The 23,980-nt window shown below is 38.2% G+C and overlaps 1 protein-coding gene across 3 annotated transcripts in view; it reads left to right on the top strand.

Moving 5' to 3' along the window:
* Caf1-55 (chromatin assembly factor 1 p55 subunit) overlaps positions 1–23,980 on the top strand; it is a 406,164-nt gene that overhangs the window by 51,773 nt on the left and 330,411 nt on the right. For all 3 annotated transcript variants that reach the window (XM_090369421.1, XM_090369420.1, XM_090369424.1), the window contains 2 exons: positions 3,358–3,487; positions 4,441–4,491. In XM_090369421.1, coding sequence (XP_090225547.1) covers positions 3,358–3,487; positions 4,441–4,491 — 181 coding nt within the window. The remainder of the gene's footprint in view (positions 1–3,357; positions 3,488–4,440; positions 4,492–23,980) is intronic.

Genomic DNA, 23,980 nt, shown 5'->3' with positions numbered 1-23,980 from the left:
CAAATTCCAGTTTTGCATTCCTTATATCTGTGTGACACCACATCTCTGATATCCCAACAATATCTGCCTTTGATATTTTGAGCAACACCTCAAATTCATTGAATTTATTTACTAAACTCCTAGCATTTGTGTACACATAAGTATACATGCACCTGTTCTTTTTCTTAGCTAACCTAATACAACCCATGTGTTTTCTTGTACCCCCAATCATTCCCAGCAGTCTCTGAAATATCCTGCATCTTATTTTCCAGGCTGCTGCTCATTCAAATAGAAGCAGTGCAAGAATCACTTTCACCTCTGCCCATGGCTACTGTTAATCTATTTGTCCTTGTATCCCCCCCAATCTAGCAGTTTTCCGACCCACCTAAAACTGCCTCGATAGCATCAGCAAACATTCTTGCACCCTTTCTATTTAAGTGTATCCCATCCTTGTAGAAGCAATCTCTCCTGTTAACAAGTACAGTCCAGGCTGAAAAAAATTCTACCCCTTGAGCCTTGCACAATCTTTAATAATTAGTTGCATAATTAGTTCATCTGACATCCATTTAGGCCTAAATCTTGAACAACATTTCTTTGTTGGTATGAAGAGCCTAGTAGCTTCCAAGATTAATTCTTTGAATGCGTCCCATTTTGAATTTGCTGTTGGTAACATCAGTTGGTTCCACTGTGTAGAATTTAAATAATATCTCAGACCACCATAGTCACCTTTACAAAAGCAAAAACCTTTCCCTTTACCCTTGATGGTAGTTACCTGTTTGAATAAATCCCACTTCAGCACACTGTGATCACTGCAACCTACTGGTTCCTTTATCTGCAGATTCTTGATGCATGAAGAATCACTACTGATAATCAGATCAAGAGTATTACTCCCTCTAGTTGCCTCTCGAACATGCTGCTTTAGAAAATAATCATTCAATAAATCCACAAAAGCCTTGCTAGTTTGTAAGGGACCATCCCACAAATTCCAGTCAATATCTGGGAAATTAAAATCCCCGTTTATAATACACTAATTTACCGGCCCACTTTATTTCTCTGCTAAATTTCTGACTATGCTCATCAGATTCATTAGGCCTATAATACATACATCTCATTTTTCCTTTCTCAGTGCTTATGTCATGCCAGATTCAACATTGCATTGTTCACCCACATCAATTGGATGCACTTCCTTAGATTTTGTTTCTTAACTAACAGCATAACCCCTCCTCCTGTCTTGTCCTGTCTATGCTTTCTGTATACATTGTACTCGCCAAATTCCAGTTCTGCACTGCTTATGTCTGTGTGACGCCATGTCTCTGATATCCCAACAATATCTGCCTTTCATGTCTTGACTAGCACTTCAAGCTTATCAAATTTATTAACTATTCTCCTAGCATTGGTGTACATGCAAGTATACATACACCTGTTTCTATCCTTATTTACCCTAACACAGCCCATGTATTTACTTGTTCGACTATGACTCCCAGCAGTCCTTGAAATTCCCATTGCCTTGCTTTCCAGGCTGCTGCTCAATTGCATTTCAATAGAAGCAGTGCAAGAATCATTTTTACCTCCCCCAGCGGCTACTTTTAATCTATTAGCTTTGTAGCCCCCAAGGTAGCAGTTTTCCGATCCACCTAACTCTGCCTCGATAGTATCAGCAAATATTCTTGTGCCCTTTCTATTTAAGTGTATCCCATCCCTCTAGAAGCATTGTCTCCTGTTAACAAGCACAGACCAGGTTGAGAAAAATTCTACCTCTTGAGCCTTGCACAATCTCTCCAGTGCAGAATTGATTGACCAGGCTCTCATAATATACTTCCTCCTATTGTGTCTGGGCAGAATTGCAGACACTTTCAAATTCAACCCTAACTCATGGCTTTTTTTCAGCATTGTCGTGTATTTGTTAGGTAATTCTGCCAATCTCCTACTCTTAATATCATTAGTGCCAACATGTACAACAATATCACCTTTGTGGCCCTAAAAGATATCTGCACTACAACGTCATCAACCTTTGCCCCATGGCAGACTTACCCTGGTCCTGTTCCATCTATCCTTTTTGCACAATATGTTCCCCGTTTCCCTGAAAATAGTCACTTACAACAACTAGTTCCTCTGGGTCTGGCGCATTGTGCCTTGGCGGTTGCCGCTGTGTTGCAGCAACCCCAAAGTGCAAGCTCTGACATTGATGTGGGCAGCTGAGTGCTTGATGGGCCCATCAATTTAAATCCATCGAGGGCATCTACCTTGTCCTTCAAGTCCATAATAATGACGAGTTGGCACCTGATTTCCACACACTCCTTACATCATGCACACGCAAATACATTCCCCTTGGCAATATGTTGTCCGTTCCTGATTGCTCCACAAACATCAAAGCAGAGCATTTAAGTAATTTAAGCATCAACTAATGTAAGACTTATTATTATAAATATTTCTTATTATATACATAATAAGCAGAAATATTCACATATTTCTGCTTATTATGTATATAAATGGCATATTACAAAATTAAAAAAAAAAAAAAAAAACTTGTATTTAAATTCAGTACTGTTAGTTACTTCCATTGTCTGACTTATTTCAAAATTTATTTTAAGTTTGGCACCCTGAGAGTAGTGGCCATTTTGAGAGAATACTGGGTTTTATTCATATTTATGCTGTGAAACAATAATAAATATTTTAAAAACAACTAGGGTAAGTCTGAAGATATTTATTTGCTTAGTGGGAGAGGAAAAACAAGTAACCCTGAAGTTTAAATAAACACTACATTGGTACTTGTCTTTTACCATGCCTTTCTTTAAGCAATATCCAGATAGTTGCAAAAATGATGCTGAGTCAAGTTCTTCGCTCATTTTTGCCTAATAGGTTCTCACACCCAGTTTTTATATGAAAACAAAAAAAGAAAATCCCTTCAAAGCTATTTCAATAAAAGCTTGACTGTATTTAGAAAGAATTTTTTTTTTTATTTTTTTTTATCATTGATTAACAGGAACGTGACTTTTGAGTGTCACCTGTGAAGTGCTCTGCGACTACTGCCAAGTTAAATAAAGCTCGCATAAATGTGCTATTATCTGCCACTTAGTGGCTTCTTTTCCTGAAAATTCTATAAATATGCAACTTAATTCTAATGACTACTCATTTCCATTCAACTTTTTTTTTTTTTTTTTTTTTCTCTACTCTGCTACAGTAAATGAATATTAATGAAAAAAAGTGAAGTGCCTGCCTTTCCATGCATAACATGGACAGCCAGTCACCTGATGAGCCAAGCTTTTTATCTTCAGTGCTCTGCCATTAATGGTAATGTGTTCCATTTTTATACAAAAATTATGCACCATCAAATATAAAGCACACACATTATCATGAAAGTTTTTTCTTGATTTTTAGTTGAGGAACGTGTTATCAATGAAGAGTATAAAATATGGAAGAAAAATACTCCCTTTCTCTATGATCTTGTAATGACTCATGCTTTGGAGTGGCCTAGTTTAACAGCACAATGGCTTCCTGATGTTACAAAGTAAGTTGCATGGTTCTTTTTTTTTTTTTTTTTTGCTTTAAAATAGAATTCACCTTTTGTACTTAATTTATTTTATAATTTAACCCAGCAGTTTTTGCATGTGATCTGGCAGGTGCCTCTCAAAATTACCCTGTTTGTCAGCCTTTAATGATTAAAGCTCAAATTTTTTTTCTAGCTTTCTAAATGTTAACTACTTCTACTGCAGTAGTTCCTTTGTTTTTGCAATAGTAGAACCTGTACTTTTAACAAAGATGATAGTGCATGTCCTGATAGGTCTAAACTTTCTTTTTTAATTTCTGGAAAAAGTCTTTAGGCTTTTGAATTCTGCCTGGAATATATGGATATTTGATCTTTTCTTAACAAATTGTATTACTTGTTGCGTGCAATTTTTTTTTAATAAAAATATTAAAATGCAATGCTTTTTAATTTAAAAAAAATATATATATTAATTCTGTTAAATTTAAATATAATGTTATAGGCATATAAGATAAAAATGAAACTCTCTTTTCCATTTCTGCACTTTAAAAAACTGTTAAATGTGGAAAATTTCAAACACAAATATGCATTAATAGTTTTTAAATAATAGTTAAATATATATTTATATTAGACACTATTAATTTCCATTTTAAGTTTCGAAACTTTTGAAATTTTGTGTGACACAGCAAATATGAAAAAAATTGTGAAATTTTTTTCATATTTGCTGTTGTAATATATGAAAAAAATTATTGCGTGCACACTACACATTGCAAAGTTTATATTTTGTCGCTGTTTATTTGAAACTGTGGGTTTCTTGTTCGCATTATCTGTAATAAAGTGAGAATAAAGGAATTATATTTCTTTTTAATTCTTGCCATTCATCAATGTGTTTATACAGTGGGATTGAAGAGATCCAAAAATAATACATCTTTTGTCAAAAATATAAATATTTAGTAAATTTATTTTCCTTTGTTTAGACCTGAAGGCAAAGATTACTCTATTCATAGACTTATTCTTGGCACACATACGTAAGTTTCTTTAGTTGTTTGACAAATATCAATTTCAAATCTATTTTGAGGATTACTTCATTTTGCTTATTATATAATATCACAAAAATTTAAATTTGAAATGTATTCAGTAATACTAAATATCAGTTTAATTTAATTGTTGCTAGTTGATGATAGTTTCTACATGAGATTTTAAAAATTCACTGCAAAAATAGATATGCTAAGCATATTTATTTTTGCAAATTATTCCTTTACTTGAATTGAAGTTCCCCTGTGATTCCTGTTCTTGCAGCTTTGTAGAGAATTTTACTGAAAATCAGAGATTAGTAATTTTTGAGTGATACAATAGGGAATGTTAATCATCATGTGGGACTTTATTTTATAAATTTTCAGTTACAAGTGATCATATAAAGTAAACTGCCAAAAACTTATTCTTTAAATATAATAAAGAAAAATTTTTTTTTTTTTTTTATCTTCTTCAGGAGGAATGTTTCCATTTTATAATGTGTTTCCTCAGCTTACAAGTTTATGGTAAGAATATTTTCCTGCCATAAAGTGTGGTTAAAGGTGTTTTGGTCGGTTAAGCCTCGGGCTGTCATGCACTTCCGTACTCAATTCATCCATGTCCTCCTAGGTCTTCTTCTTCTCTTTCTTCCAGGAGGTATCCATTCCAGGATAGCCTTTGGATATTAGCATTAGCATTAGTAGAGGCATTTGATGCAAGAAAGCAAGCTTATGCAGCATCAGCCAAAAAAAAAAAAAAAAACCCACTTCAACTTCACCCCTCTGTTCGTTCAAAATACCTGTCCAGCTGATCCTTAAACTTATTTAGGCTATCAACCTTCACCACAAGGGATGGAAGGCTGTTCCACCAACCAACCACCCACTGGCTAAAGGCAAATTTCCGCACATCTATCCGACCTTCCTCAGTTTGAATTTATGCCCTCTCATGTGATTATTCTGTGCTATAGGAAGAATCCCATCAGCATTGAGCATGCTCAAACCATTCAAGGCTTTATACACCTCTATCAGATCACCTCGCTGGTGCCTAGTCTCCAGACACTGTAATTTGAAAAACTTAAGCCTTTCTTCGTAAGAGCACCCCTTTGTTCCATTCATTAATCTTGTTGCCCTTCTCTGTACTCGTTCCAGCAGCTCTACATCCTTCTTGAAATGAGTCCTCCAGACCTGTATACAGTACTCTAGGTGTGGCCTGACCATTGCCTTATACAATGGAATAATCACCTCCTTATCCCTGCTGGAAAAATTCCTGTATATCATTGACAATGCTCAGAGAACTTCATATCTGCCTGCACAACCACCCCCAAGTCCCTTTCATTCTCTACCACTGTCAGTGTAGTACCACAGAGTTGATACGTTGCTCTGGGGTTGCTGTTTCCCATGTGCAGTACTTTACATTTGTCAATGTTAAACTTCATTTGCCACCTCTCAGCCCATCTGCTCAACCTTTCCAGATCCTGTTGCAGCAGAATAGTGTCAGTTGTGTCCTTGACAACCCTGCCAACCTTTGTATCGTCTGCAAACTTGGACATTAAGTGTATCCCATACCATCATCAATATCATTTATAAATACAGAAAACAATAATGGACCCAACACTGTGCCCTGAGGGACTCAACTAATAACATTAGTCCACGATGAGCAGTGTCCATTGATTACCACTCTCTGTCTTTTCCCCCTCAACCACCCCTTTATCCATAGCAGCAATTTGCCTCCAATGTCACACTGCTCCAATTTGTGTAGCAGTCTTCCATGTGTAATAGTATCAAAAGCCTTTCTAAGATCCAAGTATATAATATCAAAGTTATTCCCTGCATCCAGTTCTTTTGTTACTGCATCATAGTATCCAATCAAGTTGGTCAGGCAAGACTTCCCCTTAACAAAACCATGCTGTGTCTGAGCTATAACTGAAGTCTTGTCTAAATGATCCTGCAGTGCTTCTTTAACCAGTGCCTCCATTAATTTTCCTGGAACAGAAGTTAAGCTCACAGGTCTATAATTACTTGTGTCAGTCTTTGATCCTCCTTTGTGAATTGGGGTCACATTTGCACATTTCCAGTCTATGGGTACCTCCCCTGAGTCCAAGGAAGCTCTCATAATTATGGCTAAGGGTTTGCTTACTTCCTTTGCTGCCTCCTTTAATATAACTGGATAGATCCCATCCACCCTGGGTGCCTTTCTTGTGTTTATCTTCAACAGTTTCTCCTCCACTTTACTCCCAGTTATTTCAAGATTCTGTAGCTTACCGCTAGAGTTGGCATTCCCCTTGCTGAATAACTCCTCATGTGTGAATGTCGATGCAAAATATTCATTTAGTTTGTTAGCTACCTGAGCAGGATCATCAACAGTTGACCCATCAATATCAAGTGGACCAATCTGATTCATCCCCTTCCTTCTAGAGTTTACATAAGTAAAAACTCTTTGCTGTTTTTCTTTGCATCCCTTGCCAAAGATTTCTCGTAATCTGCCTTCGCCTGCCTAACCTCATTTGTAACTTGGTTGCATATCAACTTGTATCTATCATAGGCTTCTGTGTCATGTATTAATTTGTAAGTATCCCATGCATTTTTCTTCTCTGCCATATGCCTCATTAGTTCATCTGACATCCATTTTGGCCTAAACCTTGAACAATATTTCTTAGTTGGTATGTAAAGCCTAGTAGCTTCCAAGATAAATTCTTTGAATGCTTCCCATTTTGAATTTGCTGTTGGTAACACCATCAGTTGGTCCCACTGTATAGAATTTAAATACTGTCTCAGTCCATCGTAGTCGCCTTTACGGAAGCAATAACCCTTCCCTTTACCCCTAATGGTAGTTACCTCTTTGAGTAAATCCCACTTCAGCACACTGTGATCACTGCCACCTAGTGGTTCATTTATCTGCAGATTCTTAATGCATGAAGAATCACTGCTGATAATCAAATCAAGAATATTACTCCCTCTAGTTGCCTCCCGAACATGCTGATGTAGAAAACAATCATCCAATAAATCCACAAAAGCCCTGCTAGTGTGTGAGTAACCAGCCCCCAAATTCCTGTCAATATCTGGGAAATTAAAATCTCCCATTATGACTCTCTGATTTACTGGCCCACTCTTATTTCCCTGTACAGTACCTTATTATACTCATCAGAGTCATTAGGCCTATAGCAAACTCCTACTCTCAATTTTGATCTCCCAATGCTTATGTCACACCAAACTGACTCAACACTGCACTGTCCAGCAATGTCGACTGGCTTCACTTCCTTGGTTTTTATGTGTTTCTTAACTAATAGCATAACCCCTCCCCCCTTCCTATCCTGTCTATCCTTTCTGTAGACGTTGTACTCCCCAAATTGCAGTTCTGCATCCCTTATATCTGTGTGACACCACGTCTCTGATATCGCAACAATATCTGCCTTTGATGTTTTGAGCAATACCTCAAATTCATCAAATTTATTTAATAAACTCCTAGCATTGGTGTACACGCAAGTATACCTGCACCTGTTTCTATTCTTAGCTACCCTAACACAACCCATGTGTTTACTTGTACCGCTGCAGCCTCCATAGCCAGGTGGGAAGGAGCAGCAGTGCGTAGCACATGCTTCTTGATTAGACCGGGGTTCGAGCCCGTCACCACCAAATATGGAGGATGCGGAAAGGTCAGGGAATGACCACCGCATATATTCCCGGAGCAATATGGCCTTAGTTGCTAATGCTCCTAAAAACCCAAATAACAACAACATTACTTGTACCGCAATGGCTCCCAGCAGTCTCTGAAATACCATGCATCTTGTTTTTCAGGCTTCTGCTCATTCTAATAGAAGCAGTGCAAGAATCTCTTTCACCTCTGCCAGTGGCTACTGTCAATCTATTGGTCTTTGTCTCCCCCCAAGCTAGCAGTTTTCCGACCCACCTAACACTGCCTCGATAACATCAGCAAATATTTTTGCACCCTTTCTATTTAAGTGTATCCCATCCCTGTAGAAGCAATCTCTCCTGTTAACAAGTACAGTCCGGGCTGAAAAAAATTCTACCCCTTGAGCCTTGCACAATATTTCCAGGGCCGAATTGATCGACAAGGCTCTCATCATATACTCCCTCCTATCGTGATAGGAGATTTCCTGTCTGGTTTCCTGCCTGATATCTGGTTTCCTGCATCCATATTACTTTTCCACACCATGTTAAATGCTTTTCTCTGATAGTGTCAATAATATTACTTTTCACTTCCTGTTTTTTTTATAATGATATTAAACTAACCATGCTTTTATAACAGAATATTAGGGACTATCCAAGTGCAAGTTATGGAATTACAGCTCCAAGAAACTGATCAGTTTTTGAAGACTTTGTCATTTTATTGACTTAATTATCATAATAAATTGTACTCTGTAAGTAGCTTTATAGGCGCAGTCACGCCCAGTATTTTATTTTTTATTTAGCTAGAGATTTTGTAGGTATACTATTGAATATACATAGAACCTTTGTTTTATTCAAATCTTGCTGCCTTTGTTATTGTTAGTGTGATTGGTAGGGGAATTCAAAATTTTTTAATTGTGGTTTGTTGGATAATTTTTTTTATATCATCATCATCATCCATTTTCAATCCACTGCAGGATGAAGGCCTCTCCAGCAACTTTCCAGTTCCTTCTGTTTTGAGCACTGGCCATCTATTTCCTACCCACAAACTCATGAATTTCATCTATCCATCTCTGCCTTTGTCTTCCAGGTTTTCTTCTAGCTCCTCTTGGATACCATTCTGTTATTTTCTTAGTCTATCTGTCATCGTGTCTTCGAGCTATGTGTCCTGCCGAAGACCATTTTAGTTCTTTAGTTTTGATAAGAATGGCCTTTACTTGAGTTTGCTGCCTAATCCATGTGTTCTCTTCTTATCGAACAGTCTGATTCCCAATATAATTCGTTCCATTCTTCGCTGTGTAGTTCTCAGCTTCTCTTCCATTGTTTTGTTGAGTGCCCAAGTTTCACTTCCATAAGTCATGGTGGGGAGTATACATTGGTTCATTTTTTTACGTTCCAGACAAACTGGGATATTGCTCTTCAGTATGTGACTAGGTTTGGTTTTTTTTTTTTTTTTTTTTAGGAGCATTAGCAACCAAGGCCATATTGCTCCGGGGATATGCAGTGGTCATTCCCTGGCCTTTCCGCATCCTCCATATTTGTTGGCTCACAGGCTTGAACCCCGGTCTAATCAAGAAGGGTGTGCTACGCACTGCTGCTCCTACCCACCTGGCTACGGAGGCGGCGGTAGCATGTGACTATATTTCCCAAATGCTATCCATCCAAATTTTATTGTTCTCTTGACTTCTAGCCATTTATCATTATTACAGCTAATAACTTGTCCCATATAAGTATATGACTCTACCTTTTCAATTACTGCTCCTTTAATCATTATTTCCCTTTCTGTGGCATTCTTGTTCATCATTACTTTTGTTTTAGCCATATTCATCTTTAGTCCAAAATACTTACTAACTGTGTATAACTGATTAAGATTTTCCTCTAATTCTTTGGGATCGTGGCTTATCAGAAGATTAGACTGGTTTCTGCAACCAGTCTAATTTTCTGAAAGCTTCCTAAAGGTCAGAAGTAAACAGCTTCGGAGATATTGTGTCTCCTTGTCGAACTCCTTTCCCGATTTTAAATTTCCTACTGTCTTTGTCTAGTCTAATAAAGGAGGTAATACTCTCATATATTTTCTTCAAAATCATAATATATGGGGTATCTATGCCTTGTCTTTGCAGTGCCCTGAACATTGCCTTATGCTGGCAATGATTATGAAAAGGCCATTGCCAAATGCCTTTTCATAATCCACAAATGCCAGGCATGATGGTGTTTTATATTCATTTCCTTTCTCCATTAGCTGTGCTATTACGTGAAGGTGATCCATAGTTGAGAATCCTGTCCTAAAGCCAGCTTGCTCTTTCGGTTGATTCTCATCAAGTATTCTTTCTAATCTGTTAGTAATGATCCTTGCGAACAACTTGTAGATGTGGGATGACAAGCTAATTGGTCTATAATTTCCAATTTATGATCTATCTCCTTTCCTGTGTAGCAAAACTATGGTTGCATTATTCCACTCCTTAAGCATCGCACCTTTTCTAATGCATTTTGTGCACAGTCTTGCCAGTTTTTGTGTTATGTCTCTTCCTCCCAATTTTAACAACTGTACAGTAACTTCATCCTCCCCCGGGGCTTTCTGATTCTTCATTTTCTTCAATGCATGTTCTACCTCATCAGGAAGAATATCGGGTATGTCGTATGTGTTGCTACTTTGCAATCCATCTTCCCCACTGCTGGAATCATTCCCTTGCCCCTTGTATAATTCTCTATAGCAGTCTTCTGGTATTTGAATTATGCCTTCTCTGCTGTTTATAAGTATACCATCGCCATTCTTCAGTTTCAGTATCATTTGTCTTTCTGTATTACTGATCATGGCTGATGATTTAAATCCTTTGTTTTTTTCTTTAATGCCTGTTCTAATTTTCTTGTGTTAAATCTTCTTATGTCCTCTCCGAGTCTCTTTCTAATGGCTTTGCATAACTCAGTATACTCAATTTTCTCCCTGTCAGTGTTTTTCTTCCTCTTCATTTGTCGTCTTCGGTTCATCATGACAAGTGTTTCTTGACTAAGTTTTTCCCTATAGGTTTCTTAGGCTTTATCACTTTCAGAAAGTTGTAATATTCCTCGCCGATATCTTGGTCTTGAGCAGTCTGCAGAAGCTCAAACTTGTTCTGAAGTTCCAGTACATCATGCTTTTTCTCCTCTTCTGTTATCTCAAAGAACTTTGTATTATTTACTCGAGTCAGTTTTTTCCTTTCCTGCATTTATATCAAGTGTACATCTTACCATTCTGTGATCACTTCCAACATTTACCTTTTTCAGGATGATAACATCATTCACAATATATCTTCTGTTAGTGAGAATGAAGTCGATTTCATTAGTTGTTAATCCATTTAGACTCTTCCATGTCCAATTTCTGTTCACCCTTTTCTTGAAAAAAGTGTTCATTGCTGACAGTCCTTGAGATTCTGCAAATTCCACAAGTCTTTCACCTTTTTTCATTTCTTTCACCAATTCCAAAATTTCCTATAGTTCCCCTTTCTGCACTGTTTTGTCTTTTTCCAACCTTAGCATTGAAGTCACCAATAATAATAGTGCAGTGGGTTTTCTGCTCATCTAGAAGACTCTCAATTTCGGTGTACATTCCTTCAACCTCTTCATCATCATGGCTCGATGTTGTTGCCTAAATCATTATAATCTTTAGCTTGTACCGCTACGGAGCAATATGGCCTTAGTTGCTAATGCTCCTAAAAACCAAACCAAGGAGAAGGAAGCTTGTACCGCTTAGAAATCTTGAGTATTAGTCTTGTCACCCTTGGTGATGTACTTTTGAATTCCAAAATGTTGTTTTTAAAATCTTTATGGACCAGAAGCCCAACTCCACCTTCACTCCTTTCACTGTTTCCATTGGTGTACAGCAGATTTCCACTTGATAAACTTATAAGTGATTCATTTCTTCTTCTTGTTTCAGCCAAACCGATGATATTCCAATTCACATTTTCTAATTCCTTTTGCAGCTCTAATATCCTGTCTTCACCGATGAGTGATCTTACGTTATAACAGGCCAAGTTCAGTTTACATGCATGGCAGCCTGGTCGTACCCAGAGATTCTTAGCACCCTCTGCTTCCACTCTGATCCTCTCGCTGCTGTAAGAGGGAGAATGAAAGCCGCTGGGGACTGAGGGCCAATTGTTTTGTTGTGTTGTCATATGCTGGAGGGTTTGGTCTTTTTCTCTTCACGCTGACCAGGCGTCTTGAAGAGAACCACTCTACGCGTTCGTTGCCACCTAAGTGACGTAACAGAGCTTACCATTAAGAAGGTGTGCATGAGTGGATTTTAGGGAGGCAGGCCAACCGTTCTTCTCCTAAATCTTCTGTAATAGAGAGATATTGGATCCATCAGTGTTTTAGGCTGAGTGTCTGAAAACACACAGCATACCTGTTCCCCTCTAAACCCATTTTTTATATATTATAATTAATTTACCTCTCCAAATCACTTGTTGAGCATATATCTTTTGTATTTAGCAAAGGTTATAACTAATTTAACATTGATCATTATAGTACAGCATCATGTATGTGCTGTTCTGTTCGGAATTTTCTGGAGTAATAAGATCTCTCCACTGCAGGAATCTTGAAACTAGCGGACCTGCATGATGCCAGTTGCAGGGATAATCTGGCTTGCAGTTCAGAAATGTGTTCTACCAATATGTCTGAATATAGAGTAGAGGTGCCCATTGGAAATAGTGTGGTCCTTGAAGCTGTCACAGACATTCTCTCAGACAGATATGCCAGACAAACTGTACTTGCTACCTAGGAGTCTAAAACGCTGATGGAACTGATATTCGGGTGACACTCAAGTAAAGTGGACCCAATTTCGGCAAAGTCCGGATGGTATGTGACAGCCAGATCCTCTGTTTGCACCTTGATGATGGTGGGTTACCACCCAACTATGAACCAACGTAAGCAGGGGTCGAGGTGTGCTACCCGAACCACATGGAGGAATGCCCCCCTCTATGTTACCAGGCAGTACTAGGTAGTAGATGACTCATAAATACCACCACTTTGCTTATTGGAGGCTTGAAGTGGTGGAACCCATGTTTAGTCTGTAGAGCTAAGTTCCGCTTAACCCTTTCCTATCTCTTCCATCATGCAGTATGATTGATGACTTTTGAGGTTATGATGAACATCGTGGCGAGATCCAATATTCCTTATATTTCGAGGGAACAGCTCTAAAACTGTGTTACGCAGGCCGGCCGCTAGTTAGCACACCGGACCGAACCTATTGGTAACTCTCTAGGAGGCTTCCGGATCAGCTAGTGTTGTATAAGCTTCCTACCTCTACTCTGCCAGATAGTGACTGGAGGGAGTCAGAATAGTGTGTATGCGGGGAGCATTGTCGAGGCCACGTTATGTCAAGGATCTGGGTATATTCTTACCACGTGTACGCCATATCCAAAAATTTCATTACTTCATACAGCATTTCCCACCCTCTTTTTCTTACTAGTGAATACACCATGAATCGTCAAACTAATAGAGCATGCTTATCTGCGAAAAGATCTAAACCTCCCAAACACTTCTTAATTCATTTTACAAATATGCGTAGTCTCGATTCTAATCTCAGTGATATCCATTTCCACTTGCAGTCTGCCAAACCCCATCTACTTTTTCTGAAAGAATCTCAGTTATTGGTTGATTCAACTACTGCTCAACTCAGATGCCCAAATTATTCACTGTATGATTCCTTTTCCCTCAAAGGTGTTACTTGTTCATATGTCCGTTCTGATATTCTCTGTCAGAGACTTGGTAATTTGGAATCTCTTCTCTTTGATCTTCTCTGGCTTAAAAACTCTCTACCTCGTTGTGTCAAATTCATCTGTTGTCTCTACCATTTTCCCAACTCCACTAATCACTTGGAGCTCATCGACTTCCTCTCTTTACAACTTGACTTTCTCCAGTCCAACTTTCCTAATAGTGAAGTAATTTTCCTTGGTGATTTTAATGTTCACAACTCCAGCTGGCTTCCATTTTCTAGTCACACTGACCCAGCTGGTCGAGGTGTTGAGGCTTTTGCAATTACTGATGACCTTGCACAGATTCTTCATTTATCTACATGAATACCGGACGATCCTAAGCATACAGCCAACACGCTTGATCTTTTTCACACAAAATATCTTTCTAAGTACACGGTTGAAGTGAGAGGTCCTTTTGGCACTTGAGATCTGAACTTGGTGATTGTCTCTTCTCCAATGGAACCTTTATCTCATGGCTATTCCCAACCTCGTGTTGTTTGGCATTACAAGAATGCAAAATGGGATGACCTGCGAGATTTCTTTTCTTCTTTTCCTTGGTCGGATTACTGTTTCAAAACTTCTGATGTCAACCTCTGCTCAGATAGTGTCAGTGAAATTATTCTTACAGGAATCGAATCCTTTATCCCATATTCCACTTTAAAATCTCGTCCTTTATCTAAACCCTTGGTTTTCTAATAAATGTGCTAAGGCTGTTCAAGAGAAGCATGTTGCATATTGTAATTGTCTTGTTTCTAATTCTTCAGCTTCATTTTCTGCCTACACTAAAGCTTGCAACAATTGTAAAGCAGTTATTAATCAGTCCAAACTAGAGTTCGAACAGGCTAAGAGAAGAAATCTAGCTTCTTGCCCTAATGGTAGCCGAGCATTCTGGTCTCCTGCCAAAGCTATTGGCTGCAACTTTTGCCCATATGTGCTCCCACATCTGTCCAAACCAGATGGTTCTATTGTCACTTCAGCCAAGGATAAAGCTGACCTGCTAGCATCCCATTTTTCTTCCAACTCATGTATTAGTGATCTTGGTAAAACACCTCTCACCATTCCCAACACGCTCCATTCAATACCTCCTGTGGTCTTCCGTCAAAAGCATGTCAGAAGGATTTTAACGAATGTTGAGGCTAAGAAGGCTCCAGGTCCCGATGGTATTTCTCCACTTGTTATCAAAACCTGTGCTCCTGAACTTGCTCCTATTCTTTGCTGCCTTTTTTCACTTTCTTATTCCAAAGGTGTTGTTCCTTCTGCTTGGAAATTTGCTCATATCCAGCCACTTCCTAAAAAGGGTGACAAATCCCTTCCATCCAATTATCATCCCATTGCAATTACTTCTACTCTTTCTAAAGTAATGGAGAAATCAATTAACTGTCAACTTTAAACTACCTAGAAACGTTCCATCTGATCAACGATCGCCAGTATGAATTCCGTCAGTGTTGATCCACTGGTGATATTCTGGCTTATGTTACCCATTTATGGACTAATTTAATGGAAAGGTTCTGTGAAGCACAAGTAGTTGCTCTTGTGATCTCGAAGGCTTTCGTTCGTGTTTGGCATAAAGGTCTTCTAAATAAGCCTCCATCTTATGTTTTCCCAACTGTTTTTTGTAATTGGTTATCCAGTTTTCTCTCTGATCGCTCACTGAGGATGATGGTAGATGGCTCTCTGTCTTCTAACTTCTCCACTAATGCCGGTTTCCCCCAAGGTTGAGTTCTTTCCCCCACTCTTTTCCTCTTGTATATTAATGACCTTCTTCCATTGACTGGAAATGCTATCCATAATTTTGCCGAATATAACACATTGCATTCCACTTTCCATTTTGAGAAACCTTGCCCTGCTCAATCAGCTTGAACGTCTCGAAAATTTGCTACCAATTCCTTAAATGCCGATCTTAGGTAATTCTCCAGTGTGCAAAGACAACTTTGTTGATTTCAACCCTTCTAAAACTCAGTCTTTTCTTTTATCTCGCAAAAAGGATTCTTCTGCTCCTATGCTTATCTTTTGTGACACTCCGATTTCTAGGCAAAATTATATATATATCTTTTGGGGATTACCCTGACTTCTAATCTCTCTTGGCACAAGCACATTACAAATATTGCCTCCTCTCCATCCGAAAAACTTGGTTTTCTCTTTCACTCTAGGCGTTTTCTTCCAAAAATCTGCTCACTCTGTATAAATCGCAAATCTGCCCTACCATGGAATATTGTTCCCACAACTGGGGTGGTGTCCCCAAAACCTCTCTCAGGCTTCTTGATTCCATTCAGAAGAGGGCAGTTAGGTTAATTAATGATTCATCTCTGTATCATTAAATAATTAATGATTATTTAATGATTCAGAGTCTCATAGACGTACTGTTTATGCTGCATGCGTCTTCTACAGATACTTCCATGGGCACTGTTCTTCTGAATTGGCTTCTATAATTCCCGCTCTCTCTCTTTCAAAACAGTCCGAACATGTGCAGCCCCCAGCCAACATCCATTTACTGTCCAACTTCAAACGCACAGAACCAACTTTTCATCTGCCTTGTTTATTCAATCAACTGCTGTTTTCTGGAACAATCTTCCTTCATACGTATTTCCTGAAAATTACAGTCTACAGAAGTTCAAGTGCAATGTTAACAAATATCTTCTTTCATCTCCTCAACCTCCAACATAAGCATGGTACGAAGTACTATAGGTTCTAAAACCTCTCGTGTTTGGGGTTTACATAAAAAAAAAAAAAAAAAAAAAAAAAAAACTGCATGCTTTTACCAGCATGGTAGTCTGCTATGATTAATGTTTCACTACTACGATTGTGTATGCCGTGGCAGACAATTGGTTGCAATTCCATGAGGTCTTCTTCTCTGTCCATTAGTTGAAGGTTATAGGAGCAGGAGGGTTATATAGTAAAGGGTTATACAATCAAGGACAAGATAGGAGAAAAAAACATGCTTGAGATATTTGTTTATTAGGTGTTTGAGATGGACAAATAATGCTATACTTCTGTGTTTCGGTAGGAGTAATTTTTAAAACACAACTTTACTCATGAAATGTTTTAAACAGATCAAATATACATCTAAGAAAGATGCTATAAAAGTTTGCAATAAATATTTCCTGAATACCTTTTTTTTTTCTTTCTTCTTTGCACAATGTAAAGTGGATACAAAGCTTTCCATTTGACACTAAGTTTTGTCCATCTGTAACACGTTTTACTAGATCAACTCAATATCACAAAAAAAAAGACCGTGCATACATGCCAACCCTTTCAGTTTTATCAGTAGTTTCTTAATGTTTTCTTCTGAATTTTAACTAAGTAGTGTTAGTAATGCATGTTTGAATGGTATGCCGCACGGAATATTTTGATCAAAATAGAAGAACTCTTTATTGCTTACAAAAGGCACACTCCGTACACAATACCCTTTACGGCTACAAGCCTGGGGTTCACAGTAAAGGGTTATACAATCAAGGACAAGATAGGAGAAAAAAACATTCATTACTAATTATAAGAGTGTAGGATTAAAGACACAACAGCATTTTATCAAGTTAAATTATTCTTCAGGGAGCAGTCCTTTTACAGTGCTGGAGTCATCTGAGCTGGCTGAGAAAGTTGGAACAATGTTGTGAGGGATCCATGGCAGTAATGGACAGGTCCTCCGGAGCAGATTCTAATGTCCTGTGATGTGATTCCTGAGAACGAAATAAATGGGAGGTAGAAAGGAGAGCGTCTGGTCAAAAATAACACCCAGGTCGGTGGGTTGCACCATTGTTGGGTTCCGCTTTGGTGAGAAAGTCAACTGTTTCGACTTTTCAGGATTGATGTCGAGGATGAAACCGAAGAGGAAGGCTTCGAGGTGCTGATTATCTGTATCATTAAGGCATTTGTGTAGTCAGCAGTGTCTCTAGGGTTGATAGCAGTGAACAGCTTTATATCATCACAAAGGTTTTATTTTATTGCCTCCCTCTTTTTCCTAATAAAAAAGTGCCCTAGCTCGGGAGAAGGTAGTTCTGTCCAAGGGTGAGCCAGGGTTTTTCCACCGCTTGTGCATATTCTGTTTGACATGGAAGCTTTCGGCCCATCACAAATGGCAGAACAGCTGAGAACAAGACACCAGAGAGGACCCCATCTTGTGGGACTCCAACTGTAATAGTTCTGGTGTAGCACTGATTTGCATCGCAAACAATAATAGTCCTGTTCTCAAGCATTGTCTGAATAAACCAGAGCACATCTTCGCCAATGAGGTAATACTCATGTAGTAGCCTTGCCAATGCGTGAACAGATACAGAATCAAATGCTGCCTGAACGTCGATATAAGTAATGGTGATTTCTGAACCATGCCCAAATGCTTCGAGGATCTTGGAATTTTTTTTTTTTTTTTTTCTTTTATGAAAACCCCAAACACGAAAGGTATCAAAACCTATAGTACTTAGTACCGTGCATGGGTTGAAGGAGAAGTATGGGGAGAGGGGAGGGCCAGAAACTTTGCTCTAGTGACTAAACATGGGTTTCACCACTTCAAGCCTCCAATAAGCAAAGTGGTGGTATATCACCGGTTGATAAAAGTCATCTACCACTGTGTAAGGGTTAATTAAGGTAACGATGGCGACTAGATTTGTAGCGGTGGATTTTGACCGGGTGGCATAGCGGATCTGCGGGGGTTGATGTGGCATTGTTTGGGTGGTTAATGTTTTCTGAAGAGATTTCTCAAATAGCTTTAATAGGCTTGATGCAGAAAAAATTGGACAGAAGTGACAGGACTGAGACGCAGAGTATTTTTGGCAGTGGTTTATTAGATAGACATGCCATATAGGAGGGAAGAATTTTTGATGAAGGATTTTGTTAAATAACTACAGAATGGAGTCAACAATAAATGTACTCAGGCATTTCAGTATAAACTGAGGAATCCCGTCGCTGCTGGATGCGGCCATAGGTGTTATACAAATGACTGCCTTTTAAGATATTAATTTTCCTTGACAATGTTCCCTGTCATCCTAAATATCTAGAGATCTGCACGACAACATGAAGCTGGTATACTTTCCTCCAAATACAACAGCTTTGATTCAATCATGGAGTTATCTGCTCATTCATAGTTTAAATAAAACTATTTATTGCATCAATCAGCTGATATTTGATGAGTGGAACTGAATTTATGGGGTCTGTTGAAATCGGATTGATTGGGAATTCCATTGGTGTAGTTTGATTCTGGCTGAGCCGTGAACCTAGTTATGTGGTCAAGCCAACTGCTCAGATTGAGTGAGTCAATGATTGAGTGAGTCCATTAAAGCAAATCAGAGGATTTGCTTTAATGGAAGAGTCCTTATTTATGGTAGTCTCCAGGTGAAGTTTTATTGCCTCCCTCTTGTTCCTAATAAAAAGCATTCTAGCTTGGGAGACGGTAGTTCTGTCCAAGGGTGAGCTGGAGTTTTTCCACTGCTTGTGCATGTTCTGTTTGACATGGAAGCTTTCAGAGACTTTTGAACTCCACCAGGCCCTTGAATGTTCTGTAATGGTTAGCTTCTTTGTTGCAGCATAGAGAGATAGTGGTTATCCATCTTGTCATTAGGTCAATTCCAAGTTCACGATTACATTTCTCAAGGACATCCCATGAGATTGCTTGGGCTGAGTAAACGCACCTTTCAGGATTGAGATATTTGGCCGCTATAATTGTTTTGGCTGTGACCTTTCTTCTACCAGAAGTGATGAGCATTTCTATTTGCCCAGAGAGAATGATTGGGTTATGATCAGACTGTATGTTGCTTGTCTGGTTTTGATTAGCTACACAATTTGCTGAAGCGAATGCAAGGTCCAGTGTGCTTTCACCTGTCATGGGTGGTGTGCTCACCAGTTTAAGACCTAATATGTCTAGACACTGACTCAGTCTTCTCTTGAGGCTCCCCAGGGTATTTGGGAGATTGAAATCCCCATACATGACATGCTTCAGTGATGAATGGAGATGGTTAAGCAGCCAATTGAGGAGTTCATCAACTACTTGTGCATCTGGAACTGGTGGGATATACACTGCGACCATGTCGAGAGAAACATTCTGGCTGTCGTTATTTTTATGTTTTAGTGTGACTAGAACTGTCTCGAAAAGATCAGACTGGCTCGATACTGATTGGAGGATAGAAAATACCTGCTCATTGAAAAAAATTGCAGGCCAAAAACTCCTCCTCCTCTGCAGTTTTCTCTAGACCTGCACACCATCTGATGTCTTTCAGGCCAAGTAGAAGAAAGTGTTTCTTCACTGGGATCAAGCCATATTTCTGTGAAGCAAACCACGTCCATTGAACTGGACAGCAAGAGCTCCTCAACTTCATTCAATTTGTTCCTCATGGATTGCACATTTTGAAATAGCAGTTGGAATGAAGCCATTCTCTTGACCCTGACGAGAGATGTATTCTGTCTGATCCATCTGTGATGCATCGCTGGTTTTTGATATGTTGAAACCATGACAGGGATCATAAATTAGGAGATAGAGATGACGGAGATTTTGAGTAGTGTTCAATCTTATTATTTTCCATCACTGTTGAGATCCCCTTTCCATAGGTATGTTAACGGCAAAATATGGAATTACCTTTTTTGCTACGGCCATTCCCACGTAGAGCAGTTCGGTTGGGAATAGATTCAGATTCTGGACTGTTGTGGACACCTCTCAGGGGTATTTGAGTGTGTCGCTTCTTTTCTGCTTCGTGCTTCATAAAATGGCCTGATGATGGTGCCGAGGGGCCATTTGGTACCCATTCCAATCCTTTCAAACTGGCTTCTGTCACAATAGATGCGAAAAGAGGCATAAGATGTGCTATGAGCGTTCAGTTTCTGAATCTTTAAATCCAACTGGATGTTCCTCAAACAGAAGAACATCAGCGAAGAGTTTTGCTGACGTGTCCAGGGCCAAGCATGATACAAACAAACTGCTGGGGGAAAGGTAAGGTGATGAACCAACCAGTTTGAAAGGCTAAAGCTTTGAAACTAGTGCGGTGCCCATCCAAGTGTTTTTTTTTTTTTTCCTATTTGAACTGTTTTGACTGGCTGTCTTGCACTTGGTAGTCTGGACATTTTCTGGTTTGACACCCAGCACCAAGTTGGTGGCAGGCCTGGTAGTGGTCCAGGTTTGTTTAGGACTAACTGACAAGTGAATTCCTGGGTGCAATTCAAGGGTGTATGATGTGACATTTTGGTTTCTGTACTGATCAGGGATTACTTGGTCGGGTGGCACATGAACACTGTTTGTTTCCTTGGGCAGATTTAGCTTGAGCACATTTAAATATGGATTAGCTCTCTCAGAGGGGTGTTCAATGCAATCTCTTGTTTCTCTATTATGCTCATAGACGGTAATGGGCGGCTTGTTCATGACTGTGCCTTTTGGTCGGTTTTCTGCTTCAGGGCAGAGCTAGTTGTTGAGAAGGATACATGTTCAACAAAATTCTTTTCCCAAATAAGGAGATACAGAGTCAACATCTCTGCTAATTAGTTTTGAGGGCTGAGGAACCCGCATAAATGATCGTAATATGGATCTCTCTGATAGCATAACATTGCTTTTCAGGTCCATCATCTCGTTTTTCAACAAGCTCATTTGTTTTCTAATTTCCACGTTCTGTGCATGAAGCTCTTGGTTTATACCAAGTAGAGTAGATAAACATTCATAAATTTTCAGAAATTTCTCCTCTAAATTGTGCCTATATGCTTCAGCATAGCAATGGGGTAAACAAATTGTGTAAATGCTTCCGCTATTATGCTGAGATGTGAGGTATGTGTCTGTTCACTCACTGCATCACGGGGATCTGCGTGTACGGAGCAGCTACAACCGACATTTTGGCAGTCGTCAGGACAGATACAACAACAGTACGATTTGTTTATAATAGCGGTATTGGGCTGTGTTTGTAAACTCATAGCTTTTCCCTTACCATCGTTGGGTGGGTCATTTGTCCGGTCTCGCTCATATTCCAAATGAAGTCTAACTTCCTGATCCAAATTACTTTCTTTATTCTCCAAGTCATACTTGAAGTAAAAGCACTTCTCAGTTAAGTCTTTTGTTCATTTGATTGCAATAACAGCAAGATTGTAACAATCAGTAAAGAAGATGAGAAAACATATGATTGTTAGTCTCTATTAGTAATAAACAATTGTAACCTTTACACAGGCAGAGCGCTTTCATTTTAAATAATTTGGTCAAGTTCGTTTTCTTTTTCAAATATGCAGTGGGTGTTTTTTTTTTTTTTTTACACCTCTCCCTGATTACATGGCCTATTGAATAGTGTGTGTAAAAGCTGACATTAGGACTTTGGATATTCACTGTAGTTTCTGGATAGTAGTGTCACAATGTCTATGCAATTGTTTAGTCATTTATCTGGGAATGTCTTCATTTAAGTGTTCTTTACCACATAATGTCGTAACATTTGATGATTGTCTTTAACCCATCATATTCTTAACACATCATAATTTTTTTTTTTTTCTTTTTCTTTTGTTTATCACATGTGCTCATTCATGTTTATCACATGTGCTCAATTGGGCTAAAAGGGTATGCAAACTTGGTGAAAATGGGCTATTTAAAAGGAATGCTATTTTTTATAAAATTTTTCACTCATTTTCTATACTACTACTACTGTAATTTAAAAAGGGGAAAAAAAAAAACCACACATTCCTCTTTTGGTACACCACTAATGATAAATATGATTTTAACCATTCATTCATCCAAGAATAAAAATACATAATAAGACTATCTAGTAAATTCTATTTTTTACTTTTTTTTACTTATTTTTAATTATTTATTGTATTATTTTTTTCTTGTTTGCTTTTTTCCTTGCCCTTTAATAGCCATTTTTGTAATAGCTATTAAAGGGCAGAGAAAAAGCAGTGGAAACTTCCTCTTGTGCTGATTGATAAAATTTTGACACATCTCCATGCCATTACTAGTGAGCACAGTGGGTTGCAAAAATTTGCCATGAAACATGGCCATAGCACAAGCAGTTGTTGAATCTGTTATAATGGCAGAAATCTGCACCGTAGATGTGGCAGAAGAATTAGTTTAAGTCCAGATAAAATTCAGTTTCTTTTGATAATTTACATGTTTACTGAATGTAGTTATTCTTCAGATCATTGTAGTAGGCACAAAGAATAAAAACCTGTGTATCTTAATTCTCTAAAGAGCAGCCATAGGTTGATTTGCCAGTAGTTTCCCGCTTGCATCAAGTGTTAATTGGGAACCTGTGCCGTGTGGGACTGTATTATTCAAGGATGGAATGTCATGGCAGTGAAAGTGAAAAGACTGGGTTGCTTCACTAACTGCTGCTTATAAAATAGCTTTTGAAATAGTGGTTCTGACATTTGTGGACACTGGAACAAAGTAGGTGTGTTGCAAAGTGAAAGGTCTCACTACACAAAGTTGATGTGGTGTTTGGGTCTGGAGATAGTCTTGAGAGTAGTTCCTTTCAGAAAACTTTCCAGACAAGAAATTATAAAAAATTGATTATTTAAAAAATATACATAAAGCTGTACTATTTATATTATGCATATAAACATATATTTCCTTGTGTATGAATTATTTTTCTGTAGTTATGATATAAACATATTGATTAATTCTCTTATATCCATGAATTTTGTTTTTGGATATAAGAGAATTAATCTTATATCCATGAATTTTGTTTTTCAATGGAAATAGGTTTAACAGAATGTTGAATTATTCTTAGATGAAAAAAAAATTAAATTTATAGATGTTATCTAAATATCTATGAATTTAGATGTTTAGATAACATTCATAGATGTTATTTAGATAGCATAAAATTTAAATGTTATCTAAATTTAGATGTTATCTATATTACATGTACAAGAAAAACTTTTGTGTAGGAGTATTAAAAATATACACTTTGTAAAGTGGGAGTATTGGTCACAAGTAGGCTCTTAGTTTTACAATTTCCATGGTCTTTAACACATGCTCAACACAACAGACTCTTGTGATAGGGAATGATGGTCCAGCTAATCATATCTAGTTGTCATTAGGAAAGCATTTCAAAGTTTTGTTGAACTTTTTTTTTATTTATTTTTGCACCTTGCAATATAAATCTGTGTTAGTTGAAATATGTGTTAGCACTGAGAACCATTAAAAATCAAAAAGGTTTCACTGAAATAGAATTTCACTGAAACTTCGTCATTTTGAATGCCATCACTGA

The sequence above is a fragment of the Mastigoproctus giganteus genome, chromosome 3 (genome assembly GCF_048544385.1).
Source record: "Mastigoproctus giganteus isolate SK-2022 chromosome 3, ASM4854438v1, whole genome shotgun sequence".
NCBI classification, from domain to species: Eukaryota; Metazoa; Arthropoda; class Arachnida; order Uropygi; family Thelyphonidae; genus Mastigoproctus; species Mastigoproctus giganteus.
The sequence above is the reverse complement of the archived record's forward strand: the minus strand, read 5'-3'. Positions and strand labels throughout refer to the sequence as shown.